The sequence below is a fragment of the Ahaetulla prasina genome, chromosome 3 (genome assembly GCF_028640845.1).
Source record: "Ahaetulla prasina isolate Xishuangbanna chromosome 3, ASM2864084v1, whole genome shotgun sequence".
Classification (NCBI taxonomy): domain Eukaryota; kingdom Metazoa; phylum Chordata; class Lepidosauria; order Squamata; family Colubridae; genus Ahaetulla; species Ahaetulla prasina.
Window position 1 is genome coordinate 31,489,594 of NC_080541.1, and position 22,142 is coordinate 31,511,735.

Consider the following 22,142-nt stretch of genomic DNA (forward strand, 5'->3'; position numbering starts at 1 on the left):
TGTGCGCCTTTGGCGTTTAGTCATGCCGGCCACATGACCACAGAGACATCTTTAGACAACGCTGGCTCTTCGGCTTTGAAACGGAGATGAGCACCGCCCCCTAGAGTCGGGAACCACTAGCACATATGTGCGAGGGGAACCTTTACCTTTATACATTAAAATATTAGGATTGTTTCATGACTGCCTAAAAACTACAAGGAGTTAATCCTCCAGAATATAACATTAAGTATAACTATTTAAATGGTATTGTGAAATTTATTAAAACATAGAGTTTTCAGATACTACAGTTAGGCTTTAACTCTTTCAGATAACAACAAAAATCTGCCAATCTTATAAATATCCAAGTTTTAATAATGACATTTCTCATCCTTCCATTATTTATTTCATGTATTAAAGTTTGAAATTTATTCTCAGGTATTCAACCGTGGAATCATTCCCATCACTGCAGAAACAGATGCTTGAGAATCCTGTGACACATGTCTCTGCAGTTTATTCATTTTCTTATTGGCTTATGTTTTCCTTCAGTTGTGACGAGGTTTCCCACCCATCCAAATAGGATATATTTCTATATTATCCATTAAGATTTTATTCAGTGTAACTCTAACTATCCAACAGCTGAACCAGATTAAATCTTTGAATATAGTTTGATGTACATTGTTGTAGATGTTACACAAGCAGCAGTCCCTAGAAAGCCAAATAAAAAGCAATTATATCTGTGTTAGTCCATGGCGAGGAGGGGGGGGGGGAAGAAAGTGGGAAAGGGAGGGGGGAGATGCCCCCAATTGAATTGGTCCAACCAATTTGATCTTGCCAGGAAAAGGGAAAACAGCTGGAGGCTCCCCACTCTAAGGAGGTGCAAGGGCTCTGATTTCCTGCAGCAATACCAGCCTCCTGGAAGAACTCCCACTGAATCTTATTTGCTCTACAGGATGTTTGGGACTTGACACCTGGATTTTAGTCTTTTTAGTATGTTTTCAGACTCCCATTATTGTTTTAGTAATAACATTTATGAATGTTTTAGTACTGCATATTCTTGCAAAACAATTGAGAGTCCAGTGGGGATTGTGGAAGATAAAAAGATGTAGTGGGAAGAAATCTTCCTATCCTTGTGGAACATGGCTGTATAAACGATATTGAAAACAAACCTACAAACACCATATAAATAACAGCAAAGGCTGTTTTTCCACAAGGTTTTATCAAGGAAGATATAACAAAAAACAAGGGACAGAGAAGAAATCATTTCAAAAATGAAGGTAGATGCTTTGCAACATTAGATGCATTGTAGCACTCAACTCTCATCCCATCCTTGATGTAATCCTACAAAGATTTCACCTCTGAAGCTGTTATTTACAAGCCAAAAGAAAATGCTCTTACTGCCGAAAGAAGCTTTCTCTGAAAGGCTGAGCAATGTCAGAAAGGGGACTTTACTGGAATGGTAACAAGGTCGGGTCAAGGTAAACTCCCAATTTCCATTCCTGAAGGTCTCAGCACTTTCTCATACCATCAGTATTCTGACATGTAGTAGATATTACTTTTATCTCTACGATTAACTTTCTATCTATCTATCTATCTATCTATCTATCTATCTATCTATCTATCTATCTATCTATCTATCTATCATTTGTAGGGCCACCCATCTCACAACAATGACTCTGGGTGGTGTATAAGAGAACTACTAAAACATCTGCATATAACCCATGACGTCCAAGGTTAAAGCAAAACAAAACAAAACCCAATCAGAAAAACCACATCAACAGCAGAGCTTGCCTTACCATCTGGCCCCAAAGCCTCAGGAAACAGTCTTCAAAGCCTTGAAAAAGGCTAGCAGGGTTGAGGTTGTTTGGATTTCCTAAAGGAATGCTATTCCACAAGGCTGCACTACCACAGATAAGACACAACTTCTGGGTCCAAGAAGATGACATTGTTTAATGGTAAAACTCAGAATATGCTATTCTAAACAGATCTGGAGGTTGAGCAGAGATAATGGAAGACAGTCAGTCCCAAGCTGTACATGGCAAAGGATGGGGTTATTTGTAGGGCTGCCTTCCCCCACAAACATCTGCCACCCCACGGAGTCTCAGAGGGAGGGCGTGCCCCAGGTTTCCTATTTTAAATTTTGCCACCTCATGAGATTGAGGACATGCGCCTTTTTGGTGGTTGCCCTTGAAATGCTCTGGAATGTTCTTCCCCAGAACATACAACAGCCCCCGACTCAGCGTTAGGAAAGCTTTTAAGACTTGGCATTTTCCCCAGGAATTTGGGTCAAGTTGAGTGGATCCACTTTTTATTCTTTTACTTATTGTACCCAGTTGCCATCTTATATTTATATAATCTATTTCTTTATAGCATTTGGTTTTTTTCCTCCCAGTTCCTGGTTTGTTTTTCTGTTGCATGCTGCCCAGTGTCACACTGAGTCGGGTGGCTTTTTAAATCTATTAAATTTTGGATAAACTGCAGCTTCCAAATGTTCTTTAATGGTGAACACGAGTATAGTGCATTACGGTAATTCAAACAAGAGATGGCTAAGGCTTGAATCACTATGAGCAAAGCTTCACTGTGCAGGAATAGGCACAAGTGACTCACAAGACAAACCTCTTAACCACTTAAAAACCCTCTTAACCGCAGCTGCCACCTGTTCTTTGAGCAAGACCAAAGCTAACATCATGTCTACTTCATTTTAAGTGATTAAGTAAGGTTAATTAAGTGCTTGTCGCACACAAAAAATAGGCCAGAGTTTAGATTTAAATGTATGTGTAATATTTTAGCATAAATGCTGGCTACTTCCTTCAGTATATATTGTGCTTGACCAGTTGACTTGCAGTAGGACAGGCAAGGCACATATCTAGATAGCTGCAAATTTTCTAGAGTGGGGTAAAGTAACTGCATTCTGTGGAGGCAGCAAAACCTTTTAAAAATTTAATTTGTGAGATGTATTACTTGCTTTCGCTGCCATACACAATATCTACAATTTTAATTTTAGTAATCATTTTCCTAAATCTAAACATTACAATTTGAAGAGTTAAAGTAGATTACAAACTCCAGCTACTAAACTAGCCTTTTGAATTTTACAAAGCTCTGTCACATTTTATGCAATAATCTGATAGACTTTGAAAGACATTGAGCAGAATGTTAGGCTACTATATTAAAGTTAGAGACAAAAGAAATATTATCCCCACAACAAAGAGCTGATTTCAGATAATCAAACTAAATCTGGACTGAACCCAATCGTGCACTTAACACTCAGGTTAAAACTGCTTGATCCATATGGGTTAATTCTCAAGCACATTGGAAAATAAATAAAAATAATTAGATTAAGTTTTTTAAAAAGCTAGAAAAATGTACTTTGGCTGAAGTACTTTATTTATCTTTTAGATTTTTCATTACCTGGGTTTCCAACATTTTTCTAAGGGAAAATCATCCCCTTGGGGCAATTACTATCTTGGTCAGGAGCCAGTATGTGAGATTTTACAACCAAAAAGAGTAAATGTTAAGTCTTTATCAACAAAGAATTACATAACTTCTCGAAACAAACGATTATCTTGTGAAGTAACATAAAAATGCAAGTTCACAGGGAGAGGGGTCATTACATCTGAAAACTGTGAGCTAAGGATTTAGAGTTACTTTTGATTTTTACAAGAAAAAAGATAAAAACAGACTACCTTAAATTCCAAGGCTTGCTCTGCCAACTAATAAGTGCTTAAAAAGTGCTATCTGCTAAATATTTAAGAGAACATAGATGGTTAGCTTACAAACCACTGAAGCCACCTCCATTCCTGTACTTTGAAGCCTCGACCGAGAAGGCTGTTCACCATGAAAAGACCAATTGTATGGACTACTGAAATTTTTTGGGGGACTTGGAATTTATGATTCCTCTGAAACTCAGATTTTGTTAGCTTTTCCATGTAGGCTGGCTGAGAAACAAAACCAGATGAGCTAGTTCTACTTTATTGTAAGGCTGCAATCCTACAAGTCTCTCAGTAAAACTCCCCAGTTCTCTCTTTTACAGCCTGATAAGTTAAGGTTTTTAATTTCCTCAGTTTCTTTCTCTGCCAGCGATGTAGCTGCAGAATGATTAACTTTGCCATCAAATACATATGTGTGCTACCTTATTCATATACAACACAGAAATCAATGACAAATGCTTGTAAGTGTCCTAGAAATTCCATATGTGACTGTACTGCTTGCCTTTTCTTGCCTAAGGGAATAGTGTTTAGGCCTTAACAAGCTAAAGATGAACACTCAATATACTCTTCTGGTTCAAGGATGGACATTCAATACATCTCAAGTAAAAAATAATAATAATACCTGAAACACAGAACTGTAACCAATATAGGTAGGAGAAGCTCCTACAAAATTACAATATTTTATGACATCACATTCAATAATATTATGTTTGGTTTCACATTTAAACAACTTCTTCAGAGTGCGCGATGGTGGGAGACAATGATTCCAGCATGGGGTTGACTGGTGAATTTGGGCCAGTCATTCTCTCATAATTCAACCCCCTCACAAGTTGCTGATGTGGGGAGAATAGGAGGGAGCATTAGGTACGTCACCTTGAGTTGTATAAAATAAATAAATAAATATAAATGGTGAAGAAATAGGGCTACGAATAAGCAAGCAAGCAAGCCTGCTATTGCATTTTAAAAAATTAAGTGCTGCTTTCTCACCACATGGTTACTTCATGGGGGCTGCTTTTGTATGTGGTTATGCCACATGATGGAGTATTTCTGTGGACTGCTTCTCATGATATAGATTTTTCAAGTGGCTTCTTAAAACTGCTTCCACGGAACAGTGCTTTGTGTGCATGCCAGCTTCTCATGAGAATGCGACCTTGCCACATGCTTTGCTATCCCATCCCCAAAATATTCTGTCTTTGAACTGATTCTGTATGCCAGCTGTTTCCCAGAGCAAGCCATCTCATAATGGTTCGCTATATAAGGCAATTATCATGTAAAGACAATTTCAAACAGAGTTTTTGTGGTGACTCTCAGCAGGTACCATATGATGAGTAGTGACCCACAGCAGCCCCTCACCATGCTGTTTTTGTGCATGCTCTTGTAAACAGCTTGTGACAATATACAGACAAAACTAGGAAAGTTTGTTGCATAAAATGACTGCTTATATATTATTTTCCTTCTGTTCAATCATATCAGATTCTCAGAGACTGCCTGGCAAGTCCCTACAAAATCTATTTACATCAATAATGCAGAGAGAAAATTGCTAAGGATTTGACTTCAGGACTTCAGAATAACTTTCTGATATAACTATAATAAAGACAATAAGAAATCTGTACCTAGTCAATGAAAAATGTAAAGAACTACAAAAGACATGAAAAGGTACATTCACAAATCTGATTTTATACTGCTTTTTCATAGGGTTAAAGTTATGCTTTAATCACAACATCCATCACCATGGGAGATATTGAAAGTGGGTATAAATTATTTAAGATTACTTAATTCAGGGAATGTAACATAAACTGGAATATATTTATTTACTTTTATGGAGAAATAATAAGAAATATAATATATAAGAACGTTCTTAGGAACAAATGTATATAGTTTATCCAGTAATAGGATTACTTGGCATTATGTAATAATGATCTGAATATGTAACAGAGCAGGGGTCCTCAAATTTTCTAAACGGGGCCAATTCATGGTCCCACAGACAGTTGGGGGGCCAGACTGGCTGGGTGGGCGTGGCTAGATGGTAATGTGACTGGGTGGACATGGCCAATTTAGCAGTCCATTAAACAATACACATAAATTAAATTTTAATTTGTTATGCTCCTGGGGGTGGAAATCAGGTTAGTGAAGGGATGTGGCTGCCCTGGGGGTGTGTGAGGGACTTCTCTCTCTCTCTCTCTCTCTCTCTCTCCCCCTCTGTGTGTGTGTGTGCGTGTGCGTGTGTCTTTCTCTCTCTCTCTCTCCTTCCATTTCTCTCTCCTTCTCCCTCTCTCTGGAGGCCAGGGAAGCCAAAAATGGACCCGTTTTTTACCTCCTAGTCCTCCAGAACTACTCTGCCGTCCAAAAAGGGGCCTGTTTTTGGCCTCCTGAGGCCTCCACGCGCTCCATTTTTGGCCCCCTTGCCTCCAGAAGGCGACAGGGTGGCGGGTAGGGGGGGCAATGGGTTGTTGTCCTGTGTAGGCCAGATTAATGGTTTCGGCGGGCCATATCTGGCCCGCGGGCTGTAGTTTAAGGATCCTTGTAATAGAGCCATGAGCCATCATAGATCAATGACCAAGGACATTCATACCATTTAAAATCTATTTATCAATGCAGGTAGTTCGCATATTTAGCATAACTTATTAACTACTATTTCAAGGTTCTGACTAACGAACCGAAGGAAATCAGAACTCTTGAGACTGGAATGTTCCTCATAGGACTTTATTAGGTACATCATATCAGCACGATTAAATGTACCCAATAAAGAAGTCCTTTGAGGAAGATTCCAGCCTCAGAGTTCTTATTTACTTGGGTTCGTTAGTCAGAACCTTGACATAAAAACTGTTATACTTTTTAATACCAGTGGCTAAAAAAACTGCACAGATTTGTACAAAAGCCCAGTGAAACTCACACTAAATTATTGTATAACTATTTATGAAACTCCTTATTTTTTAAAAAAATCTGTAACATATCAAAGAAAATTGATTTTATAAAAGACCCAAAAGAATTTATCAAGGGAACTTCTTCCTATAAAAATAAGTCAGGAGCCCACTGAGTCTACAGACCTTAAACTGGCTTAAATTTCATACATGAATTTAGTAATATAATATAAAGAAATTGTAGTCTATAAATTTATTTTATTATTTATTAAATTTATAAGTTGCCCATCTTACTATCCAAATTACATCCATCTAATCGATAGTACCTAAAAAAATTTAATATTTCCAAGATCTTACGTACAATTTATTTAATCAATGAAAATTGACTAATCTGATTATTTAATTTAACAATATGGAACTTGAGTGGATCACTGGGGGTCAAGTGATCTATAAATGTAGTAAGATTTTTTATTATTTCTATAACATTGTTGTGCTTCAGAACAGACATTGTTTACAAACAGGCCAAGTAACTGAAGCAAACGGGAAGGAGCAGGAAAGACATACAAGCAACCTTATCAAGGAACCCATTCTTAATCTTTCTGGTCAGTTTCACTATGCCAAGATGAATTTAATTAATTAATTAATTAATTAATTCTTGAACTCTTTTATTAATCAGCTGGAAGAAGAGTTGCTTTGTGTATGGTTTTCTCTGATTGTTTTCAAGATTGCACAAATGAAGACAATCAAAGTTCAGTTTTTAAGCTAGGTAGTGGTATTTGCTAGATTAGTAGTTTTTAAAAAGAGTACAAACTGCCACATTGAAATATCCTGTGATGAATATGAAAGAATTTGTAATGAGTAAAATATAAGAGTTCCCCATCCTTTAGCATACCGCAGTTGCTCTTAGCAAAACCACATATTCTTCCCAATTTATGGGAACTTTTGTTCAGATTAAAGAGAATGAGAATGAGAATTCATTTGCAAACAAACGAATGGAAAAATTTGCCCCAAGGAGATGTCATTTCTGGTATTCCAATAAATGTGCCTCTTGCAATAAAGCCCACTGACTCTCCCCAGAATGCAGAAGAGAAAAGGGACACAAGAAGCTTATCTAGTGAGATCTGCATTTGGTTATAAATTAGTGTGTGGTCTCCTTTGTACTTGCAGACCGCTAGTAGTTCTACACCTGTTCCTCACAGCAGGTACTGTAGAAATCTGATAGTTGTGGATCATTACAGAACTAAGAAACTCCTGGTATTATCAACTGCCCCTCTGTCTACTTCTGGAATAGGAAACTGCTGCAACTGGTATATCATAGCTTCTGATCACAGCTGTTATACGCAATACAAAATTTAGAGGAGTCCTCCTTCCTTCCTTCAGAACTTCAGCTTTAAGCTACCAGAAACTCAAACTCACATTCAGCAACTACAAACTTCAAGGACATGATGTAAGTGGATATATTTACTGTCATAACTATTCAAAAATCATCCTGCTACAAAACACAGAAATTTATACATATACACCTTCCATTTCAAAATTTAAGAGTTTTTCCCAACTCTTAAATTACCATGCTCTTAGCCATTATTTTCTCAGCCTTGATTCCCTGCCTGAGAAGAGCTATCTCCCATCTCACTAGTTTCAGCTCTTACAAAATAGAGCCTTTGCATACCTATTTAGTATCTTAAGTTTGCCGTCAAATACAAATTACAATAACTAAAAATATACTGATGAAAATTCATGGCTTTGCTTCTAAAAATCAGCTGCAAGATTTGAGGATGCTACAGCAGCTGAAAAAAATCAGGCTTAGAATACAGGGTCCATAAACCAGTGTTTTTCAAAGCTGGCAACTTTAAAGATGCCAGAATTTCCCAACCAACCTATCACAGATCATAAATTATCCACAAAAATTCGTTCATAATTTTTTCTTTTGATTGTTCTGAGAATTTGTAATTCTTTTACTGAATTATATTTTCTGCTTATGAACATTCTAACTTATCCTGAGATCTACTGATATGGTACTTTTAATAGGAATTAAGGCTATTATTCACTTGAGATTGTTTCTTTAACACTAAATGGAAATAATCCCTGATTTATTAGATTATATAGAATAGAGTACATAAATACATTTACAAAAGCCTAGTAGATGTACAATATCCTTTGGCCTTCAGTGTAGTCCAGGATTCTTTCACACAAGATTCAACATTCCATTACTACTTTTTCAATTATTACAAAACCTTCCTCAATATTTTTGACTTGATAAAACTATTCTGATAAGCTTGTACACTTCATTATAGGTACATACAGAGAAGACCCAACAACAAGAGAAAAGGATGATTGCTACAGAAGTGATTTATTTCCCCCTGCTAAACAAAAAATTACAATTCTGGAATAGTAAAGTTATACCTTCAATAATGTACAAATATTTTCCCCCAGAAGCTAGCATACAAGAATATTTAATTCAATCCTATATTACCTGGTGATGCATAAGTTAATGTTTGCATTTTCGCATAACAAAATTAAAATCTTTGCTATGTTAACCGAAACTAAACGATCCCACAGAAGTCTCTTGTTCTGCTTAAATTCTTTAATCTCAATGACAGATAAACAAGCAAAACTAAACTCTAAAGGAATGACAATGTTAGGAAAGTAAATCCAATCAAAATAAGACAACTGTACAAGAATAAAGATCTGAAAACTGTAATAGGAAGTACTGGAAAATTCAGAAATTTACATTTACATAAAATAACATTTGTCCTTTAGCACCTACATAGATCAAAGAAGAGCCATTTTTGGCCTTAATTATGTGGTTAGTCTCTAACGTTCTACACAATATGTTTTTTATTTTGGTAAAATATAAACATTTAATTTACTCTATAACACTGGTTTAAAAAGTATACATATACTATTTCTTACATATGGTCCTTTTGGAAGTGGGTTTAATATGATGATTACTGGATATTTGTGAACAAAGTAATTACTACTTCCAGATCAGTTAGCCAACTTTTAAAAACAAACTTGTTATTCAATTACTGTAATGTAGCTTCAGTCTTCAACTTTTATTCTTTTGTAATGTGTTGTACCACAAAATTTCTAAGTGATGTTTGAATTTCAGGTATGCAACTTTATGTAGAATAATTAGTGATAAGGTTTGAATTAGTACAAACAACTGAACAGGAGTTGAGAAATAATTTGTAACTCAAACCATTAACTCTGTCTGAAGAGTTCTTGGTCCCTGCACTATTTTACTTTGAATAGTAGTATCTGGTTTCTAGTAATGATCTCTTATGAAGTTCTAAAATGTCCCTTTTTTGCTGATGTTTACATCATGGTGTTACATTTGCAGATTTATGTCCTCTTTTAGACTCTGCATTTATATATATTTAATTTTCGGGGAAACCTTGATCATAAATCAGCCCAGTTCTGAGTAATTTTGTTGTTTTTCTTTGAACTTAGGATTTGTAGAGGTCTCAGAAGACTATGTGTTGGAGGATATGTTTGCAGATGATAGAAGACGGTCTTCCTTTGCTGGGAAAAGAAATGTGAAGGAGCTCCTAATGGGAGTTGAGAAATATATAGCAAAGGAAATATAATGTTGGCTTTTTCTTTTCCTTCTTGATGCTCATCGTTCAGAGAGTGTCTAAGTGGGGGAGTGAAAATGAAACAAAGGTTCTCTGCCATAAAATAAGTTATAACAGCTCAAGATAGGAGGAATTGCATAAATAGGCTCTATTGTGAAATGGAACTTGAAGAGCAGTTTTAGGTTACTTATATATTGAAGCCATTAAAAGAGACAATCTTAAACCCTGCCAACGAGCAGAAATTATTTTGCTTCTTCCTTGCTAGATTATAGTCACTGTAATCATTTCTAGTAAGAGAATACTTTTGTGGAGTAGCATTGTTCACAGGCAATGATAAACTAGACTATTTTAGAAGTCCTGCTTATCCGAAATAAAGAAATAAGCTAGTTAATGTAATTATTTCTACTTATCATTTATTTCCAGCAAGAAATGAAGGAGTCCCCAGTTTTTCAGACCAATGAACATTTAATGAGCAGTTTGAAGCTGCCTTTAGAAAACAGCTAATTTGGTATAGATTGCTGTTCCAAATATGATTATGGAAATATTACCAATCCCTCTAGATCCCCAAGGAACTTTATGATATCCAGTTTCCTTTTGTTTTTATTTTGTCCTGAGCCGCTAGGCACACATTGAAATAATACTCTGGACCAGTAACCATTTAATTTTTCTAAGAATGCTTTGGGGTGCAGAGTCAAGCAAACACAAAGAGCCCTATGTATGTTTTGCTTAGCGTAATGTTAGGAACTAGGATACCTCATTGGAACCTCTACAAACAAGCCTAAGTAGTAATGAAAAGGAAATTCAAGATTATGATTCTGGCTTATTTGAAAGAAAAAAAAAGTAGATGAAATTTAGGATATTAAAGTTTATTTCTTAGGTTTGGATTTACAAGAGGAAAGAAAACTATGTTTAGAACAAGATTAATCAGTTTGGCCTAGTGGAGTTTGTCCTAGTGGGAGATTGTGAATACTAGAAATGTTGTACCTTGATGAACGTATCTTTTCTTTTATGTACACTGAGAGCATATGCACCAAGACAAATTCCTTGTGTGTCCAATCACACTTGGCCAATAAAATTCTATTCTATTCTATTCTATTCTTAGCCATGAATGTTGGTTCGGTGATTTTGGGCCAGCCACTATGTCTCAGCCCAACTCATCTCACAGTGTTGCTGTTTTGGGGAAAATAGGATTTGGATTGACAGATACCAAACCTCAACCTAACTATATCTGGTAGTGTTCTCAATGTGTTCCGCAGAGCCTGGTTTTCTCTGATATCCCAATGAATGCTACAGAATTTATGCAGCTAACCATGACTATTCTGGCAAACACCTGTATGTGATACACCTGAGACTAGTGCTCCTGTTTAGGTGATGTGCCATAGCTAGAATAGGGGGAAAAAAATTCTAGTAACACAATTCCATGCTTCAATCGATGCTTCAATCGAGCCTCAGATTGGAGAAAGGTTTAACTATAGTTTAAACTACTAACTACTTGCTTATTCCTCAATTGTACAATTGCACAGGTCAATTAGAATAATTTTACTATAGCCAATAGCTGAAAATAATGAAATCAAACTCTTCCTTTCCTATGATCAGATAAACAAAATGTAGCCAAGAAAATACATAGAGAAGACAGGGTTCCTTCATAGGCAGTCCTCAACTTACAACAGTTCGCTAAGTGACCATTTGAAGGTTCAACGGCACTGAAAAAAGTGACATGATCGCTTTGCACACTTATGACCATGGCATTGTCCTGGGTTGCATTGTCCCTTGTCCCTTGTCATCTTTTATGACCTTCTGATCAGAAGTCATCAGGAAAACCAAATTCACTTAACAACAGTGTTACTAATTTAACAACTGCAGTAGGTCACTTAACAACTGTGGCAAAAAAAAGTTGCAAAACTCATTTAACACATTTCTTACTTAGCAATATAAATTTTGGGCTCAATTATGGTCAAGGACTACCTGTAAAGGGGATCACTATACTGAAGTACTTTCAGACATAATTATGATATGTGTAACACATATTTAGGCAGCACATACTATCAATAAATAATACAAATGTTAGAAATTGGATGATGAAGCACAGTTGCTTCCAAAAGTCAACCGATAATGGAAGTTACCTCTGCAGCTTTATTGGAAGGTTCCAATCCAGACATATTATCCTGCATTAATTGTTGTAGGAGCTGTAATTGAGCAACACTGAGGAAGAAATCCAGACCTGTTGTCATATTCACTTCCAAAGAATGACCACATACTAAAATTTCCTATGAAAGAAACAAGTTTGCAAAACAAATTCCATTGGTTACCAGCTTATTCTTGGCATTTTTATAATTTTATTTTTAAGAAAGACAATATAAGCTGTTTACATTCTCTCAATTGTTTATTAACATTTTCTCTATCTCCTTCAGCAGAAAAGGCAATGCACCATCTGTAAAATATAATCAAGTGGAGGAATGATATGTCATAGAGCTACAGTTCCAACAGGTTATTTAACAATTAAGTTGCTTTCTCCTTGTTTCATGTATTTCATGTGTGAGGTCCTGTTTCTTTGTTGTAATTCTGGGCTGTCAAGAGCTCTTATTCATTTTCTTGGCAAAAAAACCTGTTAATTCTCCTTTCTCCCAGAGATGTATTTGAGTCTACTAGCACATCTTAGTTTATAATGAAACTATTTCGCAGCTCAGAGATAGCTGATTCAATTGATTTGTAGCTGTCTGCTAACATTTGGAGCATAGATAAATGACCATTGTCCCCTGGCTATTAAAACCCCCACACAAAGAAAACAATCATAACCATGTTTTAGAAATTAATGAAAGGAGAAAATAAACAGATCTGCTTACTAAGCAGGAAATCATATCCTCTTGTGATAAAAAAATATGTGCATATTCATCCTTAGTAATCTGTGGTAGATCTCTCCCTTTCTTACTGAATATCCAAAGGGAGTAGATTCAAGAAAAATTAAAACAGCTACATTCCTGAAAACAGGAATTCATCTCTTATTTTGTACTATATACTTTCTCTATTCACCTTTTTTTTTTCAAATTCTTTTTTTCAGCTGATATGCAATGCAAGATAAAGCTGTGGAGATTGGGGCCATGGGCAACAGAATAGGGCAGGCTTCATATAGAGCCCTTCAGTTCTATTCCTGGCCATTCCCAGTGATAGAAGCTCCAGCACCACAACTACAATCCTTTTTCAGAAAGGATGAGAGCTCCAAACCTCTGTGCAAAGTTTGAAATGAACTGATGGGAGCTAAGGGGAACAAGCAGCAGGATGCCAAAAAGATGATATAAACTTTCTTTACGAAAGTTTGAAAAAAAATTAAAGAGAAAATAATCTGCCTTGAAATTGTATTTCCTTTTGGTGATCTAAAATTATGCCTTAGCCTTCTGTCTTATAAAAGAAATTACCATTTGGGGGTCCTAAATGACCTGCTTTCCCAATGTTGACAATGTAGAAGGATTCAGCAAACAATTTTGCCTGGACTTACTGTTCTGGCCCAAGTTCATACCACACAGTATTTTTAACACAATTTTATGTATCATTTTAATAATTAACAAATGTGCAGATATAAAGCTCAGTGATAAACAACTCATATCCAGTACTGACCTCTGTGTGTAAATTCTCTGGAGAAATTACTTTTGTGAAAATGATGGCAGGAGCTGCAGTTACCCGTACAGTAAAGTCTGTTAAAATTGGAGTTAAAATAGCTCTTCGTTCTTGATGGTGTTTTATGCTAAAAAATAAAATGGAATAAATGTGCACTAAATGATAAACTTTTATGGTTAGGAGGCTGTTCCTTCATATTTGCAAATATTAATTTCTTAACCTAGCAACATTACAGAAAAATGCCTGCTGTGAGCTATCAAAAATTAATAAAGGATAAAATACTGTTACAATAATGGTCCGAGAAAATACACACAAACATACCCAACTGAGCACTAAAGCTGAGAAAATGCTCTAAGATTACTTTTTAATGCTATCAATATCCAATATAAACATATAAATGCTATTCCATTAGAAAATATGTAATAAATATATTTATAAACATGTATTTTAAATCTTATATAAAATTTTAAATAGTCATGTTAACTGATACAGGATCCATAGAAAGAGAGGACTATTCAACATTCACTGCCTAATTGGGGACCCATTTCTGAATCAGCAAAATTAGCTTTGCAAGATATTTAAATGCTTCTCTAAGAAAAGAGGCTCAAGCAGGTATTGGAATTAATGCAAGTATTAAAATAAACTGAAGTTAAGACACTATCTTCAGATCTGAAGGTTTTTTCCAGTGATTCTAAAGAGATAACAAGAAATAGACCTGTGCTTTCTCTACTAATTTTCCTACAGGTACCAGTCTTTAATGTTCCATTAATTTGGTGCAGGTGTTGATCATATGAGTATCATCGGTGAGGAATAGTATAATGTAGTATGATCACCTAGGCATCTGTTACATATACATCACGCAGTCCTAAACACTTGGGAAGTGTTCGACTAGTGATCTGTGATACAAAATCCAGCATAGTTATCTCGTTTGCTGTGTATATTGTCATTTTGTGTAAATAATAATAATAATAAACTGCAATGATACATTTAATACCATTGAACAACAACTTCTGCCTCTGCAAGTCCTTCCCCTTTTGGAAGGACTTTAGACAGATAAAAATGCCAAATACAGTCTAACCATCTGGTTGATTGTGTGATAAATAATATAACAGTAGCTGAAAGACATTCCAGGTCATTTAAAATATTATTGTTGGTCTATTCAAATCTAGATACCAAAGATTTTATATTTATTTAATATGAAGAATTTCATACAGGAATATCAATCTATTTCTCTTCATCTAATTAATAAGTACAGTGAAGATTTTTGCAAAGCTTTTAAGACCATACAGTTTTTGTGTTTTGATTCTTTTAAATCAATATAAAAGTTAAAGGGATAGTGTGATCACAAGTAAAATACTATTATGTCACTTCCATTAAAAACAGTTGATTTACAAATGGGCCTTAAATTGCTATTTATATTGATTGTATTTGGGAAGTGATGCTGAAACTAAAACTATAGCAGTGTTGAAACTAAAAAAATGTAGATATATTTTACAAAAAAATACTGTTATTTAACTGCTGTGGATGATTTTGCTTTTGCAGTGTTCAAAAAGACATGTGTTTGTAAACTTAACTTCACAAAAAAAAAAGCTACATGCAGAAAAAGAACCTTAGCAAAGCCTGCCATGTGTATGCATATGTGTAACAAAATCCCACCAAACTCAACTTCTTGGGGAGTTATGGTGAACTGAAGACAGTTCTGAGTTCACAGCCTCTGTGAACTGAAAATATCCTCAATTACAGCAAAGGCCAAAGAATTGATGGATAGGTTTCCTTGGAATCTCTTTGGATAAGGAGAGGACGGGAGATTGCCCACATGTGCTCTGGATGACTGCTTCTCATAAGGAAACTGCAGGACAGGTTTTCTGCAGGCTTGTGTGCCAGGAGGCAAAGAGATTAGCAAAGTCGTTCCAACCAGTGATAAGAGACTTAAAAGATAGTAAGTTCACAAACCTCACTTTCTAATCATAACTACTCTAAGCTATTAGAGACCTTCAGAACAATCTCTCAATAAACTGCATGAATTTGCCTCCATTCCTGAACAAAAGAAAATTTTAATCATAAGCTTAAAAAATTAAAGAATCTGAAATAAACTGCAAAAAGCTAAATAACATTTTGATCTTAGAAAGTTTGCTTTTACTAATATTAAGGGTGCTTTAAGGTTTTATAGCGATATATAACTAAATATAGCATAAACTTCTGGGATACAAAAATGCAGCAAATAAAGAAACAAGGAACATGGAAAAAATGTACCCACTTGATCTGAAACCTTAGAAAAATGCTTTACGCTCCTGAACCACAGCAGGTAAATGTTTGGCTCCCCTACCTCCCTTACATAAAATATTGCAAAACTCCATTGATACAGACTTTTTTCAACAGGCATTATTTTAATTGCCTCTTTTGCATTCACTGGGTAGCATATCTTTAAAGGACTGCTGTGACCCTTGACTGAAAACAAATCAGAGTCTATTGTGGCAATGTAATCAAAATGGAGAACTAAAAATGGAATATGTCAATGTAATATTTCTAACTAGATTTGAGTTGGAAGCCCTCTTTTGCATATCAACAAATCAACAGAAATTTGTCATTTCAGAAACAGCAGCTGTTTTCATTTACAGAAGCACAGAAACTGGTTTCAAGCCAATTGGGGAGGGAAACATTTTTGTCGTCTGTTGGCTTTAAAATGTCTAAACTAGTTCTGTTCAAACTTTTACAAAAGTACAAAAGGGATAATAATGCTGCTTTTTTTAGGCTAGTAATGGGAATGCCAGATTTTGCCCCTTGTTACACTTTTGTCAACAGTAAACTTAAAGATTCAAGATCCATCCCACCACTAAAAGATTCTAACAACAAAGAATGCAATGACGAAACAGTCAAAGCAAACCTCTTCAACATTTTCTTTGGCTCAGTTTTTGTTAACTCCGATAACACATATCCAACATTCCACAAACGAACCAGCAATGACTATGATGATTTAACTCATATAGATTTCACAGAAGACAACGTTGGTAAAGCTCTTCACAACTTAAAACCATCGCTTTCTATTGGACCTGATGGTCTATGTGCATATTTCTTAAAAAAACTTTCCATTAATATAGCTGAACCCCTAAGTATTATCTTTGATAAAGCTTTCACTACCAGTTCTCTTCCCAAACTTTGGTCACTAGCCACAGTCATCCCCATCTTCAAAAAAGAGACCCCAGCTTAGTCGAAAACTACAGACCGATCTCCCTTTGCTGCGTCACCTGCAAAGTCATGGAATCTATCATCAACCAATCCATTACCTCACACTTAGAAACTAACAACCTACTCTCCAACAAACAATTTGGTTTCAGGAAAAGTTATCATGTAACTTACAACTTCTCCACTGCAAAAACATATGGACTTCAAATCTAGATCAAGGCAAATCAATAGATGCAATCTACATAGACTTCTGCAAAAGCTTTTGACTCAGTAGTACACGATAAACTTCTCCTAAAACTAAAATTTTAGATCTATATTATTATTTTGTTATGTGAGCATATTAAAATACATATTCAAAAAAACAGATCTTTTTCTAAGTAGGTAACCATCATTCTCCACCATTCTTGGATTTCCAAATGGAGCAGATCTATTTTATCCATCCCATTTCTCCAACTTTCACAGGCATATAACATGTTTATTTCATTTCATTTGTTAATTCACATGTTTTATTATTTATGCTTCTTATAATCCAAGTCATAATCTTCCTTATGCTGTGGTCATCATCATAAAATGGACCCATAACTAATGGTCTCTGCATTAGGCATAGATCAATTAAGAATTTCACTTAATACTTATTTTGTAAATTAAAGAATCTGAAATAAACTGCATGAATTTGCCTCCATTCCTGAAAAAAGAAAATTTTAATCATAAGCTTAAAAATTAAAGAATCTGAAATAAACTGCATGAATTTGCCTCCATTCCTGAAAAAAGAAAATTTTAATCATAAGCTTAAAAATTAAAGAATCTGAAATAAACTGCATGAATTTGCCTCCATTCCTGAAAAAAGAAAATTTTAATCATAAGCTTAAAAATTAAAGAATCTGAAATAAACTGCATGAATTTGCCTCCATTCCTGAACAAAAGAAAATTTTAATCATAAGCTTAAAAAATTAAAGAATCTGAAATAAACTGCAAAAAGCTAAATAACATTTTGATCTTAGAAAGTTTGCTTTTATTAATATTAAGGGTGCTTTAAGGTTTTATAGCGATATATAACTAAATATAGCATAAACTTCTGGGATACAAAAATGCAGCAAATAAAGAAACAAGGAACATGGAAAAAATGTACCCACTTGATCTGAAACCTTAGAAAAATGCTTTACGCTCCTGAACCATAGCAGGTAAATGTTTGGCTCCCCTACCTCCCTTACATAAAATATTGCAAAACTCCATTGATACAGACTTTTTTCAACAGGCATTATTTTAATTGCCTCTTTTGCATATCAACAAATCAACAGAAATTTGTCATTTCAGAAACAGCAGCTGTTTTCATTTACAGAAGCACAGAAACTGGTTTCAAGCCAATTGGGGAGGGAAACATTTTTGTCGTCTGTTGGCTTTAAAATGTCTAAACTAGTTCTGTTCAAACTTTTACAAAAGTACAAAAGGGATAATAATGCTGCTTTTTTTAGGCTAGTAATGGGAATGCCAGATTTTGGCCCTTGTTACACTTTATGGCTATAATAAGCTATTACAAAATATAGACATAAACTGTATCTGTATGATTATTATACAGCAATTCTATAAACAGTCTGAAATGCACTGTTCAGAATCCTAGCTTATGGAAAACGTGTTTGTAACGGAATGCAAACATACACTTCTATGTATAAATAAAAAAACCAATTAGCTCAAATCTGTGAGATGCTGTTACCATTACGCCTTTGCACAGAATCCACAAAGCACCACTTCCAAGCAGATTCTTACCTACTGGCCATATTCCATTCAAGTGCTGGATTCTGAGAATTCCTTTCATTCTCTGGCACAGCCCTGCTTTTACCATTTTCCTTCTCTGGCTTTAGCTGTTCCCACTGAGCAGTACCCATGTTGATGGACTGGAGGTCTATTTGGTACTGTCTGTCTTCAACCTCTGAACCAGGATCTCGAAGAACTCCCAAATTCAGTGCTCTCCTATGATGGCAGAAATCAAACAATGTCATTGTTTTCTTCAAATCCAAAGCTAACTCAACAGTTTTAAGGCAACAATAACATTAATTTAAAGTTATTATGAGATTAGATCCATTCCCTTACCCATTTATTCTGTTGGGAGACTAATATTCTAACAGTTTTTCATACAGCACCTGAATTTTCTGTAGTCATTCTATTTCCATTCTAATTTGTTTCCTTTTTTATTTCTTTTCCTTTCCTATCCTGTTTTCTCCAAATTATTTTTCATACTACCAAATAATGGTCTATCTCGTGTCATAACTTCTCACTGTTTCATATTCTTAATTAAGTTTCTTAAATTATAATTAATAAAATAAACTAAAATTTTAGATCTATATTATTATTTTGTTATGTGAGCATATTAAAATACATATTCAAAAAAACAGATCTTTTTTCTAAGTAGGTAACCATCATTCTCCACCATTCTTGGATTTCCAAATGGAGCAGAGTAGGTGAATTACAGACAAGGAAATGAACGCCAGATCTATTTTATCCATCCCATTTCTCCAACTTTCACAGGCATATAACATGTTTATTTCATTTCATTTGTTAATTCACATGTTTTATTATTTATGCTTCTTATAATCCAAGTCATAATCTTCCTTATGCTGTGGTCATCATCATAAAATGGACCCATAACTAATGGTCTCTGCATTAGGCATAGATCAATTAAGAATTTCACTTAATACTTATTTTGTAAATTAAAAGAAGCGTAGACTAGGTTATCAAATGGCAAGATTTAAGTTGGATAAAATGAATTATAAATCTAAAAAGCATAATACTGAATTTGATGTAGAGCTCTGTACTAATGATGATCATATTATTGCTAAGATCTATAAATTTTATTGAAATGGAAACAGGACAATGAAGTTAAAGATTGTTATAATAAAAGAGGCAAAAAATTGGATACAATCTATAGTTGGGCCAATAGGAGAGTATATAGAAGGAAGGATTAAAATTTACATTGTATTGTATAATCTTAAAGAGAACTTTGATAAAATAATGTATTGTTAGTACGATACTAGATAAATTGTTAAAAATTGTAAGAACATTTCAAATACTTGTTGAATATCTAATCAAATTGAGGGACCATTTTTTCATCTTTGCTGGACATGTAAATAAGCTGGAAAATGTCAAGCATCTAATGCACCTAATCCATACATTTAATATCAATAACTAAAATGTATCAAGATTGATGGCACAGAGGTCAGAGTATGACAACCAAGCTAGAGCAATTCCTTATAGAACTCTCACCTTTCTAATCAAACATTCTTACTTGGGCTGAACATAAATCCTATACAGACTAAGAGTAGTAGAAAATAAACATATTTTAAATTTGGTTTCAGCTATGGATTATATCAAATTTGTCACAGGTCAATAGTTGTTTTCTTACACCATTACTTTAGCTGCATTATGCACCTTAATTCTAAAGAAAATCACAAAGCACCTATTATATTGGAAAGTATACTGAGTAGCTAGGAGATAATGTGTCAAGTGAACTTAGCTAATTTCCAGGATATCGCCTAGACTTCAGCAGAATTTCAATTATGTCACAGGTATCATTCAGTTTTAAAGCTATCCAGTTACATCAGTCTTTAGGAGAACACATATGTTGGTAACTGACCAAAAACTCAGTGATGGAATATATTAGCGCTATCATGTTTATTGCTATAAAGAAGGATCCAGTTTTTATCTCTTAGTATTTCCAGCTAGTAGTGGGTAAGACTGATACCATGGAGAGCTGCAACCAATCAGAGATTGTCTCCTCTTGTGGAAATTCATCACTCACTGACTAGCTCAAAAATTATACTTATATTTTATTTATTAAGGGGCAGGTATAGAAGTTTCCTTATTCATTACCCTCTTTATAACAATCCTTTGTTGAAGATTTTGGCACTTCATTAAACTTTAGTGTCTTAGCCCAAAACAATCAGCTAAACTTTCAAACTTTAGCGAATTGCATTTTTGCATTAATATATAGTAACCGGACAATAAATGACTAAAACTTCTCTAAATTTTTTCCCCCCATCCTATAAGATCTCTGTTCTCTTCTTTGCAGGTGGCATGAAAGGATAAATTGAAAGTCTACCATAGTTGGTAAATAACACAGTAATGTAATACAGTCAAAGAAGACCTTAAGCATGTAACCGGAAACATAACTTTAATGTTTTCCTTTTTAAATTGATTTAGTCTGGGTCAAGCATTTTGTATGTTTATACAAGAAACAGCTCATGTTGAATCAGTTACTATTCATTGCTGAATAGGCAAAATTCAGAGGCTTATTGTAAGAAATTCAGCATGTATTCTCTTACAGTCTACTGGAGAATTATAAAAGGCTATAGAAAGCAGGTAAAAAAGCTCCCAAACAAAAATATTTTTAAATGTTATATAATAGTACTATATGATATAATCGTATTTAATATAAAAACTTTTACACCTTTATCTACTTTACACAACTACATATTATAGATGGTTATAACATTTAGCTCTCTGTATTAAGCTTTGAAGTTTACATCCAGGGAAACAGTTTTTCTTGGCTTAACATGCTTTCTAAAGATTTTTATAAAGATAAAATATCAATATACTGTAAACTGCTCTTAACAAAGGATCCAAAGAGCAGGTGTTCACATTCTATGTGTTGAAGTATTTTGTGTGTTCTAGTCACGATATTAGGTGTAAAAAGCGTTCAAAAAGAAAAAGCTTTTGGCATACATATTTTTCTTCCCATTTTCTCTTTCATGCCGTTTTATGTATAAGAGCCAAAACATTACTTCAACCTAGAAAACCTCTAAAAACATATTTTGGCCTTTTAAAAATAACCTAGTTTAAGAAAGACCACAAAACAATAAATAATTTTCTCTCCAGCAAAGTAATAGATTCTGCCCTATACAGAATTTTAATAATAACAACTTAAAAAGCAAGAGAAATTCATGCCTGGTCATGTCACCTAAAATATAAAATATGTCACATATTTTTAGGTGGCATGACCAGCCATGAATTTCTCAATTTGAATCAAGATCATTGTACTGCCAAAGGATTTTTAACTCCTCTTATTTTTTTCTTAATTAGTACTGTATATATAGCTTTAAACTATTGCCCATTTAAGCAAAATGTACAAATATCTAAATTTTATTCTTATGGAAAAATAACATTACATAAGATGGGAAACAGAAAAAGTCAGGTACCCAAAGTTAATGTGCCAAGAGACATGCAACCCTTGG

At 34.6% G+C, this 22,142-nt stretch overlaps 1 protein-coding gene across 4 annotated transcripts in view; it reads right to left on the minus strand.

Annotated features, from left to right (window-relative positions):
• The window catches only part of VPS13B (vacuolar protein sorting 13 homolog B), a 357,489-nt gene that overhangs the window by 149,065 nt on the left and 186,282 nt on the right, over positions 1 to 22,142 (minus strand). For all 4 annotated transcript variants that reach the window (XM_058175718.1, XM_058175717.1, XM_058175719.1 and 1 more), the window contains 3 exons: positions 18,682 to 18,885; positions 13,735 to 13,861; positions 12,246 to 12,389 (listed from right to left, as the gene is read on the minus strand). In XM_058175718.1, coding sequence (XP_058031701.1) covers positions 12,246 to 12,389; positions 13,735 to 13,861; positions 18,682 to 18,885 — 475 coding nt within the window. The remainder of the gene's footprint in view (positions 1 to 12,245; positions 12,390 to 13,734; positions 13,862 to 18,681; positions 18,886 to 22,142) is intronic.